The sequence below is a fragment of the Equus asinus genome, chromosome 2 (assembly GCF_041296235.1).
Source record: "Equus asinus isolate D_3611 breed Donkey chromosome 2, EquAss-T2T_v2, whole genome shotgun sequence".
NCBI classification, from domain to species: domain Eukaryota; kingdom Metazoa; phylum Chordata; class Mammalia; order Perissodactyla; family Equidae; genus Equus; species Equus asinus.
In genome coordinates, this window is record NC_091791.1 from 13,482,671 (window position 1) to 13,502,114 (window position 19,444).

Consider the following 19,444-nt stretch of genomic DNA (forward strand, 5'->3'; position numbering starts at 1 on the left):
TCACAGTGGTCTGACTTAGTGGTTACTGTGGTAGACCTCCAGTAAATTACCTTGGGACAAGAGAGAAAGGGGCAGGGACTAGAGAAAAGGCCTCAGTTTTCTGGCAGAATTGGTCAAGTTAGGTAAGAACTAGTAGTTGTCTTTATAGCAGCGGTTTTCTCTTATGACATATTTCTCTGTTGTGGTACTAAGGCAGATTCCCTTTGTAGTCAACTTTTTAAAAAGAAACAGTATATCTCTGTCTTTGTACACCTCTGTGTTTTATTCTACTGCCACTGCCCACAAAAATCAGCTTTGTGTTTTGGCAAGTTTTTATGGGACTGCTTAGGATTAAGTGTAATAAAAACAGCATTGTCTTTAGGAAGAGGTCTTACTAGCAAATATGTTTAAAAAATTCTTTCTTTTTAAATACTGAAGGAGTGTGCCAAACTGGAAGTATAATCCTTACCTCTTGAGCCTGGGTCTGTATATACCACACCGTGGTGTTAGAGTTGGTCTGTATGATTATGATCCAGGGATCAGTGTTGTAGAGCCTTGGGCCCGCAGCCAGGACATCCAGATTTAGGTCCTCATTGTTCCCACAGATAAGTGTCTATAAGTTTATAAGAAGGGTACTGGTTGGTGTCAGGTGAATAGATTAGCTGACTGCCAAGAAGCATTTATAAATTTTGGTGAGTTCACCATATATCCAAGGTTGAGACTTGAGCTTTGGGTGACATAACTGAATTTGCAAGTACCAAGGGAATGATTTCATTATTTTAGGACAGATTCAAGTTAATTAAGTTCATAAGAGACAGACTGTTCACAAGGCTGATGATCAATTTTAGTGAGAAATATACTTTAGTGGATTATGATAGCCTGTCTTAGCACCTTACCTATTGGGAGGGGATGCTAAATGGAGAATCTAGAATAATTTCTTGATCGGAATGGAAATAGGTCTGGGGGAATTTTATTTGAATGCTTATACCGCATCTTATTCCAGTAAAGGGATAAGGGCACTTAAGGGAAGTATTCAGGTGTGGTAGGACATCAGTCTTTACTCATTTTGCATCGGAGTTAGATTTAGACTAGAGCGCTCAAGTCTGTGGACACCCTTCTTTCCTGGAGATGGGATCTGCCACCATTTGCCTCAGTCTTGCGATGCCGTCTGTATGGGTACATACTCCTGTACTTTGGAGTCTTGGCTGTGTCGGGGGAGTTACTCTGTCTTAGGGTTACCAGTTCCCAGCATGTGTGAAGGATAAACGTTACATAGAGTACTTATTCTAGGTTAAAGCATAGATAAGATAAGATTTGGTTATGGGCAGGTTTTGGGTTTATAAAATTATGCTACTCCTTGTAAGAAAAGTTATGCAAGCAGCGTCTTTATTGTGAAAGTAAGTTGAGTTCTATTCAAGTGTAAACTTAAAATGTTATTGAACTATAACATTTTAAAAAAAGAGTACAAATCATAAAAGTTGTTTCCATCACCACTCTCCCATGTCTATCCCCAAGAATAGCCACTGTCCTGATTTATAACACCACAGATAAATTTTTCTTGATTGTGTATTTTATATGAAATTTAAATTTTATATAAATGGAATAATACGTGAAATGCTTTTTCTCACCATTATATTTGTGAGGTTTGTTCATGTGTTGAATATAGCTGTTCTTTCTTTGACCATTCCTATACATTATGTGAACCTATCCCCAATTGTCCTGAGTTTTTTCTAGTTTGGGGTTATTATGAATAGTGCTGCCATGATAATTTTTGTGTGATAGGTATTTGTAAACCCTGGTATTTTACTCGATAATAAATTAATGTTGGCCACATGAATTGTCTTCATAAATATTTTATTTTATTGATGTACAGTTATTTTCTAAGTTCTCATGGGGCTTTTCACTGTAGGTGGCTGCATAATTTGGGGCAAGAGACTCAATTTGTCCTGGATTACTCTTTGGTAAATTTGAGAGAGATTGAGGCTAGATAGTTTTTCAATCATTTTCCAGATTACTAATCCTAATTTTTTCTTTAATTTATACTCATTTCAAAATCCCAGTTGGAAAATTTCCTTCAGCGATTAAACCTTTTATTTTGCTTACTGTAGGTCAGATTCAATGTGCTACAATATGTTGTCCCAGAAGTGAAAGACCTTTACAACTGGCTGGAAGTAGAATTTAACCCACTGAAACTCTGTGAGAGAGTCACAAAGGTAAGCATTTGTATGTAAGTTTCAGTTATATTACCATGTAGCTGGCCCTGTTGCAGTTTAAGGTTGTGTTTATATTTGTTAAGAGAGAAGTATTATCCTATGCATTTGAATTCAGTGCACATTTCATTGTCTTTTTTTCTTTATGTCAAGAGAAAAGATATTTCTGATGTGCTAAACAAACCTTTGGAGGTAAATTAGCAGCATGACTAATTTAGCCATTGCTGTCAGTCACCTTCAGACAAGTATCAATAACTTCATTTTACATTTTGTGTTTCTTCGCATTGTGTGATAATTTTGTATGTTATGGAAATTGAGAAAGATTCACAGATGTTTTAGTATCTGTTATGTAGAAAGTATAATTTCAGTTTAATGGATTTTATAGGTTCTAAATTGGGTTAGAGAACAACCTGAAAAGGAACCAGAGTTGCAGCAGTATGTCCCACAGCTGCAAAACAACACCATACTCCGTCTTCTGCAGCAGGTAAAAATTTAAAAATGAATGTTTTATGTAAGAACTGGAATTTCTCCCCTTGATTGTTTGGATTGCAAAACTGTGAAATATGTAGGAATGTCCTAGGAAGTGAAACCTTCCCCAAATTCTACCCCCTGCTGAAATGAGTCTTATTGTTTATCTATTTGATTTGAAGAACAGAATTATTTCACATAATTTGTAACTGCTTTTTTCCCTCCTTTTTTGTTGAACACTATCTTCGTACATTTTCTGTTGTTAGCATTGTAGGTCTCCCTTACTGCTTTTAATACCTATATGGTTTTTCATTGTCTAAAGGTACCATGATTTATTTATTTAGATTCTATTGATGGAAATCTGTATTTCTAGGTTTTTTGCCATTAGAGAATGTAGCAGTGAGCGTCTTCCAACATGTGACTTTGCCTACTTCTGTGACTTTCTGTGCATAAGAAATGGAGTTAGTCATAGAGTTTACACATTTAAAACTTGAATAGCTCCTCAGAAGATTTGATTAGTGGACCCTCGCACTGGTAGTGAATGAGAAAGCCTTTTTTCCTGCTAACACTGGATATTATCAGGATTTTAACATATTTTAGTCTGACTTCTTACTGGAGTTTGAATATAGGTTTATAATATGGCTTAAATGTTCCTGTTTTGTCTTCCGTTTGTTTCATGGGGGGAGGTTACTGTATGTTCACTTCGGTATTTGTGCACATTTCATTGACCTGCTTTCTCTCGTATATGTGAGCAGTGTTATTTCTTATGTGCTATATAAACAGTTGAAGGTTAATTAGCGGTATAACTAAATAGTCATGCTGCCAGTCTCCTTCAGACAGTTTTATAAAAAAAGTGTTCAGTTGAACTAGGTAAGTAGCAGGCGTTTATCTACAAATATATGACCATTTAGGGTTTTTTTGTTTTATGAAACTAGGATTTGAAAAGATGATGCTTTTGAGGAATGTTATAATGTGACGGTTCAAAGCGTAGGGTTTAGGGTTGATAGCCTTGGATTGGAGTTCCAGCTCCCCCAGGGTGCTGTTAACATACATTCAGAGCTTCCAGTTTCTTTTCTCTGAAAAATGGGCGTAATTTCTACTTTCCGTGATTGTTAAGAGACTCCACAAAAAAACTGTTGGATAAGTGATAGCTATTATTACTAACCTTGTGTTTTTTATGCAGGTGGCACAAATTTATCAGAGCATTGAGTTTTCTCGTTTGACTTCTCTGGTTCCTTTTGTTGATGCTTTCCAACTGGAACGGGCCATAGTAGATGCAGCCAGGCACTGTGACCTGCAGGTATGTGCTGTAAGGGGACGCCGAGGTGGAGTCCTTTGAGGACTAAAAACACACATATCCTGTGTTTCTCAGCTTTGGTACAGTGACACCATTTTAAAGCTTTACTGAGTGAATCTTCTAGCTTTTGTATATAGCACTCTTTAGTTAATTTTTTTCCTTCAAATTCAGTGGAAATTTTTTAACAAAGTTATTTGTAGAATGACTTCATATTTGTGTATAGATTTTACTATTGATAATATCATTTAATTTTCAAAGGTTCGTATTGACCACACTTCTCGGACCCTTAGTTTTGGATCCGATTTGAATTATGCTACTCGAGAAGATGCTCCAATTGGTCCTCATTTGCAAAGCATGCCTTCAGAACAGATAAGAAATCAGCTGACAGCCATGTCCTCAGTACTTGCAAAAGCACTTGAAGTCATTAAGCCAGCTCATATACTGGTATGCATCTTTGGGAGAAATGAAATATGGAGTTTTTCAGGGGTCCTGTGCTATGTCTTTCACAAAAAGATTTGAGATGATGTCTAAGAGAAGGGATTTACTGCATATTTCCTGTTCAATTGTATTTGATAGTTTTGGTATTTTATCAAGTGTCTTTATCAGGTAGATAGGTCATTGAGCTGCCTCCCATAGGGTAAAATAATAACAGTACACAGGTAATATGATAATATGAGTACTGTTATATGAAACAATGACCACAGATGTGGTGATTCCCCAAATAGAGAGTACTATGATGGGACTTTTCCTTCTTGCACAAGTTATTTTTTGTTTGTGAGCTCTGGTAGTATTCCTCCTTGGCTTGAACACTTTAAAGTAGATTTGGTGCAGAGAAAAGTTGACCTAGCAAATAAAGGTTCTTCAGCTATGTCATTGCTATTAAAAGACTCTGAAAAGTAGTAGCGCCATAGTATTTGGTTTGGGGAACCAGTAGATTAAAGTCATTTTCTGTTACTAAATGCAAACACATATAAGGGTAATGTATCAGGATTCTTTAGAATTTTTTTTTGATGCCTACTACTGTGGTATATCATTTAAAAAGATTTTTTTAATCCATTTGGTTTTGAAGCAAGAGAAAGAAGAACAGCATCAGTTGGCTGTTACTGCGTACCTTAAAAATTCACGAAAAGAGCATCAGCGCATCCTGGCTCGCCGTCAGACCATTGAGGAAAGGAAAGAGCGGCTTGAGAGTCTGAATATCCAGCGGGAGAAAGAAGAATTGGAGCAGAGGGAAGCTGAACTCCAGAAAGTACGGAAGGCTGAAGAAGAGAGGCTGCGACAGGAGGCAAAGGAGAGAGAGAAGGAGCGTATCTTACAGGAACATGAACAAATCAAAAAGAAAACTGTTCGTGAGCGTTTGGAGCAGATCAAGAAAACGGAACTGGGTGCCAAAGCATTCAAAGATATTGATATTGAAGTAGGTGGCATGTTAGTCATTAAAAACTCAGTTTTATCCACATCTCTTAGAAGCATAGTCCTTAATCGTTTATTGGTTTATTTTGGGTTATTTGGTTATTTTCACTCATTTTGGTACAGCTGGTCCACTAACTATAATCTGTGAAGGAAGCATTTGTTTTTAACGGTTCTGTGCAGTTTTAACCTCTGTTAAAATGGAGTTTGGGTGCATGTAGATTGGAGGAAGGAGAAACAGATGTTAAGATTCCATAGTTTTTCTCCCACCATCAAATGGAATTAAGGCTATTGTGAAACATTTTTACATCGCTTAAATTTACCTGTTCAAACATTTACGCATTGTAAAAAACAAGTAATTTAGGATTTGATTCTAGAAAGCAGTGCTCCGTATTGACTGTTATGTATTTCTTTCTTAGTCTTATTAATGATGGTGCATTTTTATTACTTTTCAGGACCTTGAAGAATTGGATCCAGATTTCATCATGGCTAAACAGGTTGAACAACTGGAGAAAGAAAAGAAGGAACTTCAGGAACGCCTAAAGAATCAAGAAAAGAAGGTAAATGAAAAGACTGGTAAACTTTTAACACGCCAAGTTAAAAGAGCTTTCTTTTAAATTACATTTGTTCTCATGTCATTCAGATTGACTATTTTGAAAGAGCTAAACGTTTGGAAGAAATCCCTTTAATAAAGAGTGCTTATGAAGAGCAGAGAATTAAAGACATGGATCTGTGGGAACAACAAGAAGAAGAGAGAGTAAGTGTTTAGTTCAGTTGTAATATTTTTAGACTGTAAGCTGTAATTAAATCCTCTACCAGTAATGGGACCAGGTTTTCAAAATTGATTGATTTGTATTCTTTTGCCAGAAATGGTGCTTTAATGGCAGCATATCAGCCATTGGTGGACAGATAGAAATTTTCACAATAGAGATTTAAAAATGAAACTTGTAAAATACAAAGAACAGCTGTGAAAAGTTCGTTTTTTTAAAACAGCCTTTAATTTACCATTTAAAGTGTATATTTGATGGTTTCAGTATATTTACAGAATTGTGCACCCATCTAATTTTAGAACATACCCCAAAAGAATCTCTGTACTGCTTAGCAGTCACTCCCCATTTCCCCTCCACCAACTCAGCCATAGGCAACCGCTCATCTTCCTATCTCTAGATTTGCCTGTTTTTGGTGTTTCATATAGATGGAGTCATACAGTATGTGGTCTTTTGTGACTTAACTGCTTATAGTGACCAAGTTTGTAGTAAAAATGAGTGACTGTATTCTGGTTTTAAAGAAAGTCACAGGCAAGGAGACAGCCTGCATTTGTGGGGACACAGTGTGGAGAATGCAGCCTCTTGGTTCCATCGGATTGTTGTCATTCTGGGCCTGGTGTTGCCAGTTCTTCCAGTGGTTTTAGAAGTTGGAATTTTTGTGTTGATTCTCTTAATGTATAAAATTAGGAAAAGAAACGTGCTGCAGACCAAATAAAATACTTAAGATGATTTGTTGCAGTCTCTGCCCTGAAGCCTTCAATTTTTTCACTTGTAGCACCAAAGGAAAAGCCGCCTTATATTAGCAGTTTATCTTGCTTTTACCTCCAGTTGTTTTTGAGGAAAATGCCTTTAAAAAGTAAACCATAGTGCTTATTAAGATGAGGTATTTATTATTTTGTTTTACCATTATATTATAGTTTTGTCTTTATAAAAATTTGTGGTATCATGAGGCTAAACAAAAACTTTCTTATAGAAGCCCCAAGACTCTTTCGTCCATCTTCTGTCCTTGATTGCCAAGGACGTGTTGGCATGGATGAGTTAGCCTTCGATTTTTATAGGAAAATGGAAAGGGCAAAGGAGCTTCTTACAGTTATTCAAGATGATCTCAGGAATTTGAGGTAAATTAGTAATCAGATAATGAGTGCTTTGAAATGTGACTTTGTATTACGTATTTGCAGATTACTACTATGCAGCTGGAACGCGAAAAGGCTCTTGAACATAAGAATCGAATGTCCCGAATGCTCGAAGACAGAGATTTATTTGTAATGCGACTCAAGGCGGCACGGCAGTCTGTTTATGAGGTGAGCTTGCTGGTTTCAAAACGGGAAACGTTTATTCATGAGCTTTTTTGTTTTGCCTTAAGAATTCTCCTTTAACATGGGTACATTTTGTCTTGAGCTAACATTTGTGATGGTCATTTAAATAACATTTTAATAGGAAATTTCTTGAAAATATTTTGTAGGCTAAGTAGTCAAGCATCACTATAAACAAATTTTTCTGAAGGTCAAAGTGGACTGCATAAAATTTGCTTTTGAGGGGTCAGCCTGGTGGTGCAGCGGTTAAGTGCGCACGTTCCGCTTCAGTGGCCCGGGGTTCACCAGTTCAGATCCCGGGTGCGGATATGGCACTGTTTGTCAAGCCATGTTGTGGCAGGCGTCCCACATATAAAGTAGAGAAAAATGGGCACGGATGTTAGCTCAGGGCCAGTCTTCCTCAGAAAAAAGAGGAGGATTGGCAGCAGTTAGCTCAGGGCTAATCATCATCATCTTCAGAAAAATTGCTTTTGGTATGAGCCTTTATTTACTGTTTGATTCGGAAAGGAAAATCCTTGATCAGCATCCTACTCTTAGGTTTTAATTTAATGATTCAGTTTATTTTGTATAAAAATAGACCCACTAGGAATAGATAATGTTGTCTGCAATTCATAATTTAAAAACTGTGGAAAAAACTTTAGTCATTTGAAAACTCTGGTTCTTATACTTGTGAGTTGTTTTCTGTGCTTCCAAGAAACTTGTGATGCTTTTGTAAACTTAACTTACTGCTAGTTTGTAGCTCTTCAAAAAAATTGATTTTTCCCCCCCTTTGGTAACCATTCAATTACAGGAAAAACTCAAACAGTTTGAAGAGCGATTAGCAGAAGAAAGGCATAATCGCTTGGAAGAACGTAAAAGGCAACGTAAAGAAGAACGCAGAATAACCTACTATAGAGAAAAGGAAGAGGAGGAGCAGAGAAGGGCAGAAGAACAAATGCTGAAAGGTAACCGACCCTACAGACCAAGATTGAGGTCTGATGACACAAGGGTGCTGTCAGGTCCAATTCAGAGCAACCGTATTTAGAGTATATAGGAAGGGGGAATGAGGATCATTGGCTTCTTAACTGCAACTAACCAGTTCTCAGGTTCTGAGAATGTAACTTTTAGTTGTCCGCAGTTTGTTATATGAGGATGTCACATCCTCTGCCAGCTGATTTCCACACTTTTGATGTTCTTTCAAAAATCAGTATTGCCTTTTAATTTTTATCACTGTAGTCTATGTAGTAGTAGCATTTATTGAGGAACACATTCTAGATGAAGCCTGTCAGTTTCCTTTGTCTGGAATCCCAGATGCTCAGGAGTTGGGAAGGGATTCTAGTATATTCTTAAGTCGTTACAAAACTGTTAATATGAGTGGCACAATGCTGTTTCCTTGAATGTCTTCTTCCCTTTAGCTGATTGTAAACTGTTTTAAAATTCTTAAAAAGAATTTCCTCCTACATTGTGTCACGTGTTTAATACCAGAAAAGTAGATCTAGCCCTAGGGGAAAGGTGCGTGTAGGAGGCATACTTTATAACCTAATGCATTGTGTAGAGCGCGAAGAGAGAGAGCGTGCTGAGCGGGCAAAGCGCGAGGAAGAGCTTCGAGAATATCAGGAGCGGGTCAAGAAATTAGAAGAGGTAGAAAGGAAAAAACGCCAGAGGGAGATGGAGATTGAAGAAAGGGAACGGCGTAGGGAGGAAGAGAGAAGACTTGGTGATGATCCGCTTTCTAGAAAGGTGAGTGTAGACGTTGTGTTTTATGTGATGTGTTTATCCGTCACCTCTCTTGCATGATACATCTGTGAGTGCATCTGTCAGTGTCTGGGGTTGGTGTTTTAAATCGGTTACGTTCACGTTTCTTTTAAAGTCTAGTACTGCTTTGTCTTCCCAAAGACAGAAGGGTCCCCAGGGGGCAAAATTAGGCATGTCTTAGCAAAGCTGGGATTTTTTCTAGGCTTCAGTTTAGAATCTTTATAAGAACAACCTTATGAGACTAAGTATTTCTCATAACACTCATTAGGGCTATAGAAGAGAGACTGTTCTGTTTCTTGAAAGGAGTTGCTGTGAATTAAGAGGTTGATGTGAGTTCTCCAACTCCTTGGTACTCAAAGATGAGTCTGGTGGATGAGCAGCATTCATCGTTCCCTGGGAGCTTGTTAGAAATGCAGAATCTCAGGTCCAATGCCAAACTTTTTGAATCAGAATCTGCGTTTTAACAGTATTCCTGGGTGGTTCAAATGCTGCTCTATAATACTATTTATTTATTTATTTTGTGTAAGATTAGCACTGAGCTAACATCCACCACCAGTCCTCTTTTTGCTGAGGAATTTAGTCTTGAGCTAACATCCGTGCCCATTTTCCTCTATTTTAAGTGTGGGACACCTGCCACAGCATGGCTTGACAAGTGGTGTGCATAGGTCCGTGCCCCGGATCTGAACCAGAGAATTCTGGGCTGCTGAAGTGGAGTGCACAAACTTAACTGCTTTGCCAACAGGCTCTCCCCTCTAAATATTTATTTATAATATGCACTCATGTAAAACTGACTGGTGTTTCCTCCTGTCTTATGTCTCTTTAATTCCTTCTCCTGATTGGTGGCAATGTTACCCACTTAATCAATCTACCGCTCCCCTCTCCTTTCTATCCCTACGTTCCTGCCTGAATTCAGATTTTTCCTTTGGCTGTATCACTTACTGCCCTCCTTACTGTTCCCCCTGATCATAATCTCCCCTCTGCATCAGACTGTCCTCTATGTTGTGGCCTGCTTGGTTTTTCATAATGCATGTTTAATCATTACACTGGTTCTTGGGTTTCCAACCTTCCTTTGATTGACATTCACTCATTACTTAGAGCCACAGGTAGAATGTGCCGTAGCAGTGAAGGCCTTTCATGGTTACTGCTTTTTTTATTAGCTTCATTTGTTACCGTTTTCTTCTTAGTCACATGTACTCTAGCTATTCTGAGCTAGTTTTATGCCTTATCTTGTGTCCGTGACATCTACCTGCATGCTCTTTGTCTTCCCTGGGATGTGCCCATGCTGCCCCTTAAACACAATATTGCTTAGTTTTTAAGGTAAGAGGTAAGTAACTGGAGGATTTCTTGCCTGCCTTTTCTATGCTCGTTTATCTGTGCCATACCTGCATCAGATGCTTATCTTTATTGGAGGACCTGCTGTTTATCTCTGTAGTCTCCAGTTTGTTTTATGATGTATGTAGATAGGTTTTTAGTTTGGTTACTCTTGTTAATTTCTGTTAACTCCTTTTAGTTTTGTTACTCTGGTTAATTTCTGTTTACTTTCTTGTTAACTGTGAATATGGCCTGTATGATTTCTGATTTTTTGGAATTTAATACATTTTTCCCTTGTGTCCCAAAACATCGTCGGATTTCTTAATGAATATTCCTTTCTGTTGGGTACAAAGTTCTGTGTGTATGTATGAAATAAGAGCTGTTGTGATAATTTGCTACATCTTGTTAATTTACCTTATCTTCTGAAGGAAGTGAGGTAACTTACCTATGATTATGGGTTTCTGATTTTTTTCTTTTAGTTTCTGCAAATCTGCCTGTGTTTATTCTTTTGTTGTTTTTCAACCTTCTGTTTTTGTTCTGTGCTCCCTCCTTCCCCACCTTCCCTTTCGATTGGAGAGTCTTTAATTTTATATATTTACATTTAACGTGGTAACTATTATATTTGGTTTTATTCCTAATGTTTGGTTTGGAGCTTTTTATTTGCTTACATGTCCCTGCCAGCGCTTCCTTTTTTAAGCCAAATTTATGAACTTTTCTTGGTTCTTTTTTGTTTTCTCTACTCTTTTAGTGATTACCATCAGTTTTTTTCCAAAAATCTATCTAAACTTCCACAGTCTCTAAATTTTGAGAACTCTTCTGTCTCTTTAGAACAAACCGAAACTCTGAACATGCCTTTTCTACTTACCTTTTGTTTCAAAAAGGTGAATGTTTTTGCCTCAGGGGATTAAAAGATGTTCTCTCTTTAGGGCTCATTTACCAGTTTTACAGCCATATCGGCAAACATGTTTTAGTTTCAGATATGTTTACACTGTATCCCTTGTTCCCCCTTGCAGATAAATTTTTTTGTTTTGTATGTCTTCTAAGTTTTTTCCAGAATGTCTTTGTATATGTCTCACGAGGGGTTTTGTTTTCGTGTTACAGTTGAACAATGGTTCAGTGTTTTGGCCAGTTCAGCATCCTCCTCCCTCAGAAGTATAGAGACCTGTGCTCACTTAGTACACGGTGAACAGCGTCAGGGGGACCATGAGAATCTTGGTCTTGTTACTTCTGTAGATACTCTTATTCCTTGGAAGCTTTTAGAATTTTCTGTCTATGGGGTAAAGGGAGTTTACCACCAAGACTGTTTTTTGCACATGCGTCCTTTCAGTCAGAGGATTCAATTTACTTAGCTTAGAGAAGTTTGAGTTTTTTTTAGCTTAGGGAATTTTTTTTCTCCTTTATTCTGACCTTTCAAAGTCTTGTTCTTTGTATCTTTTAGGGTTTCACTTGTTCTTTTCATCTGTTCTCCTTTTGTAACTGGTTCTGAGATTCCTGTGCAATTTATATGTTCATCAGCAGGGCCTAGTCTGCTGTTGATATATCATCTGACTTAAAAATTGGGGGCGAACACGTTAATTTTTTAGAATTCTCTTTGTTTAAAGGCTATCATAGCTGTTCCTATAATTTCTTTTGAGGTTCTAATATTTGTAGTAAAATCTAATAGCTTGAGTTATTTGTTGAGTTTAATTTGCAGGGTGGGAGAAACTTGATCTTCTGGGCACTGACCTTCCCTGCATTGTAGTGACCATAGGTTACAGTGACAGTTGAGTTCCTATTTTCTCCCACAGTGTTCACTTGGGAAAGTCTCTTAAACAACCCCCATTATAAGAGACAACACAGAGTTGTCAGGAGCTGTGATGGCAGATGATTTATCATCTCACCATTCTTGTCCTTCACTGCTTGTTAGTGTTAGTTGTTGTTAGAGGGTTTTGTTGCCAAGATACTCTTTAAAATTTAAATAATGATCCTCTTGTATACCTACTTGGGATTGTAGTTATTCTCAGCTTCATTAGGTTTTTATTTTAGTCCTCCCAATCCCACCCCTAGATCTAGTTTTAGATCTTTCTGAGCGATCTTCCTTATCTGATTTGTGCCCTTAGGTTGTTACCCTTTGTAGGAGCAGTCAAGCTGTGTCTGAGGTGTCAGTGATTAATGTTGTAGGCATTGCCTGTTACAAAGGTTGTACCAGATATACATTTTCACTTTCAGGGTATTGACTATCTTCACATTGTTTCCATAGTTTTTAATAACAGCATAATATTTTAAAGAGGGTAATACTGTTAATGTGACCATCCCCTATTAGACATTGCATTTGCTCTATCTCTGTTTGTTTAGTAGGTACTATGATGTACATTTTGGGGCACTGGGCTTTTTTCACATACTCTCAAAAGGGAATTTCTAGGTCAAAGGAAATATGTAGACACTTCCAGGGGCATGCTGCCAGATTGCTTTCAAGTGCTGTTTTATCAATTTATAAAGCCACCCACAATACATGAGAATACCTGTTTCACTGTACTGTCAGTCTGATTTCAGGTTAAAAAAGAAACAGAATTTTAAAACTTATATTTAAGGACCTAAGATTATTTTAATATTAATGTAAGTACAAAAACGTTTGAATGGTAATACCAGTAGTTGTAATAAGTGTTGCCAATGTAGCGCCTCTTATTAACTTTGGTCAATGTAGGACTCTCGTTGGGGAGATAGAGATTCAGAAGGCACATGGAGAAAAGGACCTGAAGTAGATTCTGAGTGGAGAAGAGGCCCACCAGAGAAGTAAGTAGAGTTAAGGAAAATAGTACTACCTAGTTATAGGGTCCTGTTAATCTCTTGTTAGTGTTTTCTAATTTGGTTCATTCTGTAGGAGTGGGGAAAGGAAAGCCATGAAGAATTATGTGCATGTCTCTTACCCAAATGTTTTTCATTGTTTACTTCAACACTGTTGTAATTACTGACTTCTAAGCATTTTGAGAAATACATGCTTTAGATTTTTTTATTCGATAATTGAATAGTATTTAGGTTAGAGTATGAACAGTTCCATAATGTATTTTTCTTTTCCTTTAAATTTCTTAAGTAGATCAAACCATCCTTTAAAATGACTACTAATGATAGGTGAGAATGCTGGTCATATCCTACATAGAAATTAAGTTTTGAAAGCTCATAGTAACAGATTTATAAACTGCCAAGGTAATTCTGGTAAAGTGCAGATACCTTTTTAAGGCAGTTGTCTGCTTATTGGTTTATTTGTTCATGTAACATTTGGATTTCATGTTATTTTTTATTAGGAGAACATATTCTTTTAGGACCAGGATTAATTAATTTAGGCTAAAGTGATTTTTAAAAGCAAGTTAAGTAATTCCCAAAAGGATTTTTCTTTTTAGAAATTTTACTCTTAAAGATGTTTGGCTTGTTGCTCTATAGGGAGTGGAGACGTGGAGAAGGGCGGGATGAGGAGAGGCCTCATAGAAGAGATGAGGATCGACCAAGGCGTTTGGGGGATGATGAAGAGAGAGAGTCTTCCCTTAGACCAGATGATGATCGGGTTCCTCGCCGTGGCATGGATGATGACAGAGGCCCTAGACGTGCTCCTGATGAAGATCGGTTCTCTCGCCGGGGGGCAGACGATGACCGGCCTTCCTGGCGTAATGCAGATGACGACAGGCCTCCCAGACGAATTGGTGAGGAAGACAGGGGAAGCTGGCGTCATGTGGAGGATGACAGACCACCTAGACGAGGACTGGATGAGGACAGAGGAAGCTGGCGAACAGCCGATGAGGACAGAGGACCAAGACGTGGGATGGATGAGGACCGGGGGCCGAGGCGAGGAGGTGCTGATGATGAGCGGTCATCCTGGCGTAATGCTGACGAGGATAGGGGTCCTAGGCGTGGGTTGGATGATGACCGGGGTCCCAGGCGTGGGTTGGATGACGATCGAGGACCTTGGAGGAGTACTGATGATGATAGAATTTCCAGGCGTGGTGCAGATGATGACAGGGGCCCTTGGAGAAACATGGATGACGATCGGATCTCAAGACGGGTTGATGATGATCGGATGCCCAGAAGGGGTGACGACTCAAGACCTGGTCCCTGGAGACCATTTGTCAAACCAGGTAAAATTCTGGTATTCAGAAAACTGGATTGGATGCTTTGTAGACTCTGTTTGGTGTGTTTACAAATAGTGAAATTTTACACCAGCTAATCTCCACTATTCTATAGATGATAGGTAGTAGGTTATTTCAAACAAGGAACAGCTCAAACGACTACTTATATTTTGGTTGTTAAATTAAAAATTTTTTTTTGCCGGGAAGGATTCGCTCTGAGCTGACATCTGTTGCCAATCTTCCTCTCTTTCTTTTCCTCCCCGTAGCGCCAGTACATAGTTGTATATTTAGTTGTAAGTTCTTTGTGAGCTGCTGCCACAGCATGGCTACTGACAGACGAGTGGTATGGTTCTGCGCCAGGGAACTGTATCGGGCCACCAAAGTGAGGCCTGCTGAACTTAAACGGCTAGACCATCAGGGCTGGCTCACAAAATACTATTTTTCAACTGAAAAAAAGTGAAATTTTAATGGCTATATGACAGAGACTGGGCTGTATTATTTGTTTCTACATAAACTGGTCTTTTTCTCTTGAATATCTGTAGTGACCAAAAGCTTACCTGAAATAATCCCACACGCCAAAACAAATAACTGCACCCCTTTTTCTACTTCAGTGATGCCACGTGCTTTGTTTTCTTTCTGCTTTGTTGGCTGCTTCTCTTCTTCCTGTGCCCACTCTTAATTATCGGTGTTCTTTAGGTTCTGTTCTGGACCAGCCTCCTCCTCTAGATAAATAATGACAAACAAAATATACTTAGTAAACATTTGTGCTCTTGCCAGCCATGGGATTATGTTCATGGGAGGAGCTCATTTCCTTACTTTCTCAGTCTTGGGCCTGCTTATCTTTTCATGTTTTATTATTCTTGAGCAATTGTGTACAAGTTTGTGACTTCTGTTACTATCTTCTCCAGATGGCTTTTTTCCTTACCTTCAGACCTACATTTCCACCTGCATACTGCACAGAGCACGTCTCTACCTGGAAGTGTCACTGACACGTCAAACTCAACCTGTCTGAATTCACACGCATACACACATAGCTGCTTCTCCAGAGGCACCACTGTCCATCCAGTTGTATAAGCTGGAAATTTGAGAGTTCTCCTTTGCTCTCTTTTTCATTCTTTATGTTAAATCATTTAGTTCAATTCTACCTTTTCAATGTTCGTTAAATCCACCCACTTCTCTGTTCCCCCTACATGTGTACTCGGGTCTGGACCACCATCATTCTTAATTTGAACTCTTGTTGCTACTGGTCTCTGCTGGCTCTCCCACCTCTAATTCTTGTCTTTGTACAATAACCAGAGCAGTCTGTTCTAAATGCAAATTTCAGTGAGCAGCTTCCTTGCCTTTACCCTTAGTCATTCTGTGGTATGCTCTGTCTCTTCTAGTCTCACTTCATTCTACTGTCAAGCTGTGTGACTTTGGGCAAGCCACTTAACTTTTCTGTGCCACGTGTAAAATGGAGATGATAGTATAGTAGATTCTCATTAATTCATGATAGTTATGTTTTATAAAGTTGCTGTAAATACTGAACCATTGCTCCTAGGGGAAATGCAAGGTTAGGTTCCTCTGAGCTCTCTAGTCACAACATTTTTGTCAACCAATCAATATATAACCTTGTTTTACGTGTTTTTGTTTAAAGGTACCTTATTTATTATATAATATTGATTCATTAACATTGGACTCACGGCCAACAGCACTGTAACTTACTCCTGCATGAAGTTTATTTAACACGTGTTTTCTCCCTAAGGCACGTCCATTGCCGCCTTGTGCTTGGGAACACTAGACAACACGTCAGCACTATGCTTGCGGGCCATTTTAAGCAGTGAAATCACCAAAAAGAGGCACAAAAATGTGAAAATGTGGCACTAAAATAGACCACCCAAAGGACACTTGTTTAAAACGTGAGAGCTGCAGCAAGAAGTCACAGTGTTGCCTTGTTGGACCTCAGCTGAGAACCTGCTTGTCAGGCGACTCAAGTAGTTTGCTACTCTGCATGTGTCTGCACGTGACTGTAAAAGTCCTCAAATGTTAATTCTGGGTTACAAATTTTAGCAAGTGTGGAATAATCTACTTAGAGCTGTGGCTAGGACTGAATTTACAGGCAGAGGGTTTAGACTAGTGCTGTGACACATGGTAACATAAATATTGGTGAGAGTACTAATTATAGCCTTGCAGATATAATATGTTTTAATTTGAAATCTCTGCTCCTTTAGCCCTTGTGTGTGTGTGTGTGTGTGTGTGTGTGTATGTGTGTGTGTTCGTTCATTTGTTTGTTTCTAGATTGGGACATCCTGTGGCTAAGTGAGATACTGGGAAAGGTCAGAGGATTTATCATTGACTGAATGGGTGGTAAATGGGGGAGGGCAGGAATATGAAAAGATGGTCTTTTTGGTTATAAAGGTTATGAAAATGTTGCAAGATACAAATGAACTCATAATGGGGCTCTATAATCTAGATTCTACCCCTCATCCTTTATTTTTTGCTTAAATGAGTTGTCTGTTTACCATCAGATCAGATTTTTATACTTGAAATCTCTGCATACAGAACACTTAATGCAGGTTGTGTAAGTTCCTTATATGTTATATGTTCCTGTAAGTTAGAAAAACAATGATAGGTGGTCATAAATAGGAGCTGGTGATTCTGTGAAATGTGATAAATGGTTTTAGTTTTTTGTTTTAAATGAGGTTGGTGTGTCTTAAATCCACATTTAGAATGGTGATGCATTGATGTCAACATTAAGATCTTTCAGTCTGTTTCTTGAGCGGAAAAATTCTTTTGCTTCTTTAAAAAATAGGTGGATGGAGAGAGAAAGAAAAAGCCAGGGAAGAGAGTTGGGGTCCACCTCGAGAATCGAGACCATCAGAAGAACGTGAATGGGATAGAGAAAAAGAGAGAGAGAGAGAGAATCCAGATCGTGATGAGAATGACAAGGACCTGGAAAGAGATAGAGACAGAGACAGAGAGAGAGAAAGGGACAGAGAGAGAGATGGGGATCGAGAGGATCGCTTCAGACGACCCAGGTTTGATACTCATTAAAACTATTTGTGGAGTTAGTTAAGATTCTCTTAAATACTGTTCTGTGTATTCCCAACTATTTTTGGGAAATGGTGCTTCTTAGCCACCCCTCTGAAATTTATCTATTAGAATCATAGTGTAGATTTTAAAAAAATTTTAGCGGTCATCTAATTGAACCAGTTCCCTCTTAAAGTGAGAAAGTAGAGGCTTGAGCTGTGTGGCTGTCTACAGGTTGTATAACTCTTGGGTAATGGAACCAGTCAAGGTAGCTTTACCAGTCCATTGTTTTTTCCCTGTGGCTTAGGTCAGTTTTATTGCCCTTAAATTATTAAAAGCCCCTTTACTTTTAATAGTAGTAACAGTTCTAGCCTGCTTCCTCTGGTCAAAGTGGCTCTGTGCTAATAAGTCTAGACTAGCACCGTTCAATACGGTTTTCTGCAAGGATGAAAACGCCCCATATCTGTAGTGGCCAGTATGGTAGCCAGCAGTCAGGTTTGGCTGTTGAGCATTTGGAGTATAGTTATGGCTACTGAAGGCATGTCTTGGTTTTATTTTAGTTAATTTAAATTCAAGTAGCCATATGTGGGTAATGGCTACTGTGTTGGACAGCACAGATCCAGATGTCCTCATTTGACCTCCACACCTGCAGCATCAGATTGAGATCAAGTTAAGAGTTTAAACTTCATCCTTGTTACATTTGTAAACTTTTTTGAGCACCAACTTGGATATGATATATTCATGTTATATATGTTCATATTATAATTACCCGTGTAGTCTAACAACAGAACTTAACATAGCATTTTGAATGCCTGCAGGGATGAAGGTGGCTGGAGAAGAGGACCAGCTGAAGAATCTTCTAGCTGGAGAGATTCGAGTCGCCGTGACGATAGGGATCGGGATGACCGTCGTCGTGAGCGAGATGATCGCCGTGATCTGAGAGAAAGACGAGATGACAGAGACCGAAGAGGACCTCCTTTGAGATCAGAACGTGAAGAAGGTAAGGATATTCTACACAACTGTGAACTATTGGACAAGCATAATTTCTGGGGGAATTTTGGGTTTTGTTTAATAACCTCATAAATTTGTATGAACACCAAAAATAATAGATATTTATTCAATTTAGAATTCACAGTTCTCATAAACTTACTCCATGGTTGCTGTGTGAAGTTAGCTTATCTCTAAATTCAAAGTATAGTGGTAGACTTGATTAAATTGGATAGTAAGCAATATATATTGATTAAAATGTTTATGTAAACGAGGAAGCATTCTATCATTTAAAAGTAAGGTTCTGGTAGATGGGCACAAAGTGTAAAACATTCTTTCTCTTAAATTGTACCAATTGAAACTTTAGTAAAAAATACTTCTAATGTTTAAAATGACCATTGCACTTAAGTAAGGAGTTGTCTTACAAGCTTTTAATGTTTTCTTTGTACAACTGGATTAAAAGGGTATTTCTTCTGTTATATAGCCATTATGAAAAATATTCTAATGGCTAATTTGATGTGAAAATTTTTTCAATAAGAGCCAAAAATCCTTTTTATTTTAAAATTTTCAGCCAGCCAGATTTCTGTCACCTTATCGTAAATTTTTTTTAACCAATCAAGACACTTCCCAGGCCAGTGATTTCTTCTCATTTGTAAATTTGAATTACCTCTCTTAAAGTCCATATGTTGTTTTGAAGTTGTATCAAAATGATTGAAATATATTTAGCTTTTATTGGTTTTTAATGGAGATTGTATATCATTATCTGCAGTACAGGATTTCTCAGTAATTGGAGGCATTCCATTTTGTTTAAGTTTTGTTTAGTCTTAGCCAGTAGAATACAGTACAGGCTTATTCTCTCTCT

General features: G+C 38.2%; 1 protein-coding gene and 2 non-coding genes across 3 annotated transcripts in view; all 3 read left to right on the forward strand.

Annotated features, from left to right (window-relative positions):
* EIF3A (eukaryotic translation initiation factor 3 subunit A) overlaps positions 1-19,444 on the forward strand; it is a 33,508-nt gene that overhangs the window by 12,805 nt on the left and 1,259 nt on the right. The window contains exons 8-21 of the mRNA XM_070482383.1: positions 2,088-2,192; positions 2,575-2,673; positions 3,841-3,957; positions 4,213-4,398; positions 5,024-5,371; positions 5,820-5,924; positions 6,008-6,121; positions 7,310-7,432; positions 8,235-8,388; positions 8,979-9,163; positions 13,173-13,261; positions 13,907-14,595; positions 17,378-17,603; positions 18,414-18,595. Coding sequence (XP_070338484.1) covers positions 2,088-2,192; positions 2,575-2,673; positions 3,841-3,957; positions 4,213-4,398; positions 5,024-5,371; positions 5,820-5,924; positions 6,008-6,121; positions 7,310-7,432; positions 8,235-8,388; positions 8,979-9,163; positions 13,173-13,261; positions 13,907-14,595; positions 17,378-17,603; positions 18,414-18,595 — 2,722 coding nt within the window. The remainder of the gene's footprint in view (positions 1-2,087; positions 2,193-2,574; positions 2,674-3,840; positions 3,958-4,212; positions 4,399-5,023; positions 5,372-5,819; positions 5,925-6,007; positions 6,122-7,309; positions 7,433-8,234; positions 8,389-8,978; positions 9,164-13,172; positions 13,262-13,906; positions 14,596-17,377; positions 17,604-18,413; positions 18,596-19,444) is intronic.
* On the forward strand, positions 2,307-2,436 carry LOC123283635 (small nucleolar RNA SNORA19). Its single transcript, XR_006524311.1, has one exon. It is a non-coding gene; the product is annotated as a small nucleolar RNA SNORA19 (small nucleolar RNA).
* Positions 3,370-3,499, forward strand: LOC123283634 (small nucleolar RNA SNORA19). The gene has a single exon (XR_006524310.1). It is a non-coding gene; the product is annotated as a small nucleolar RNA SNORA19 (small nucleolar RNA).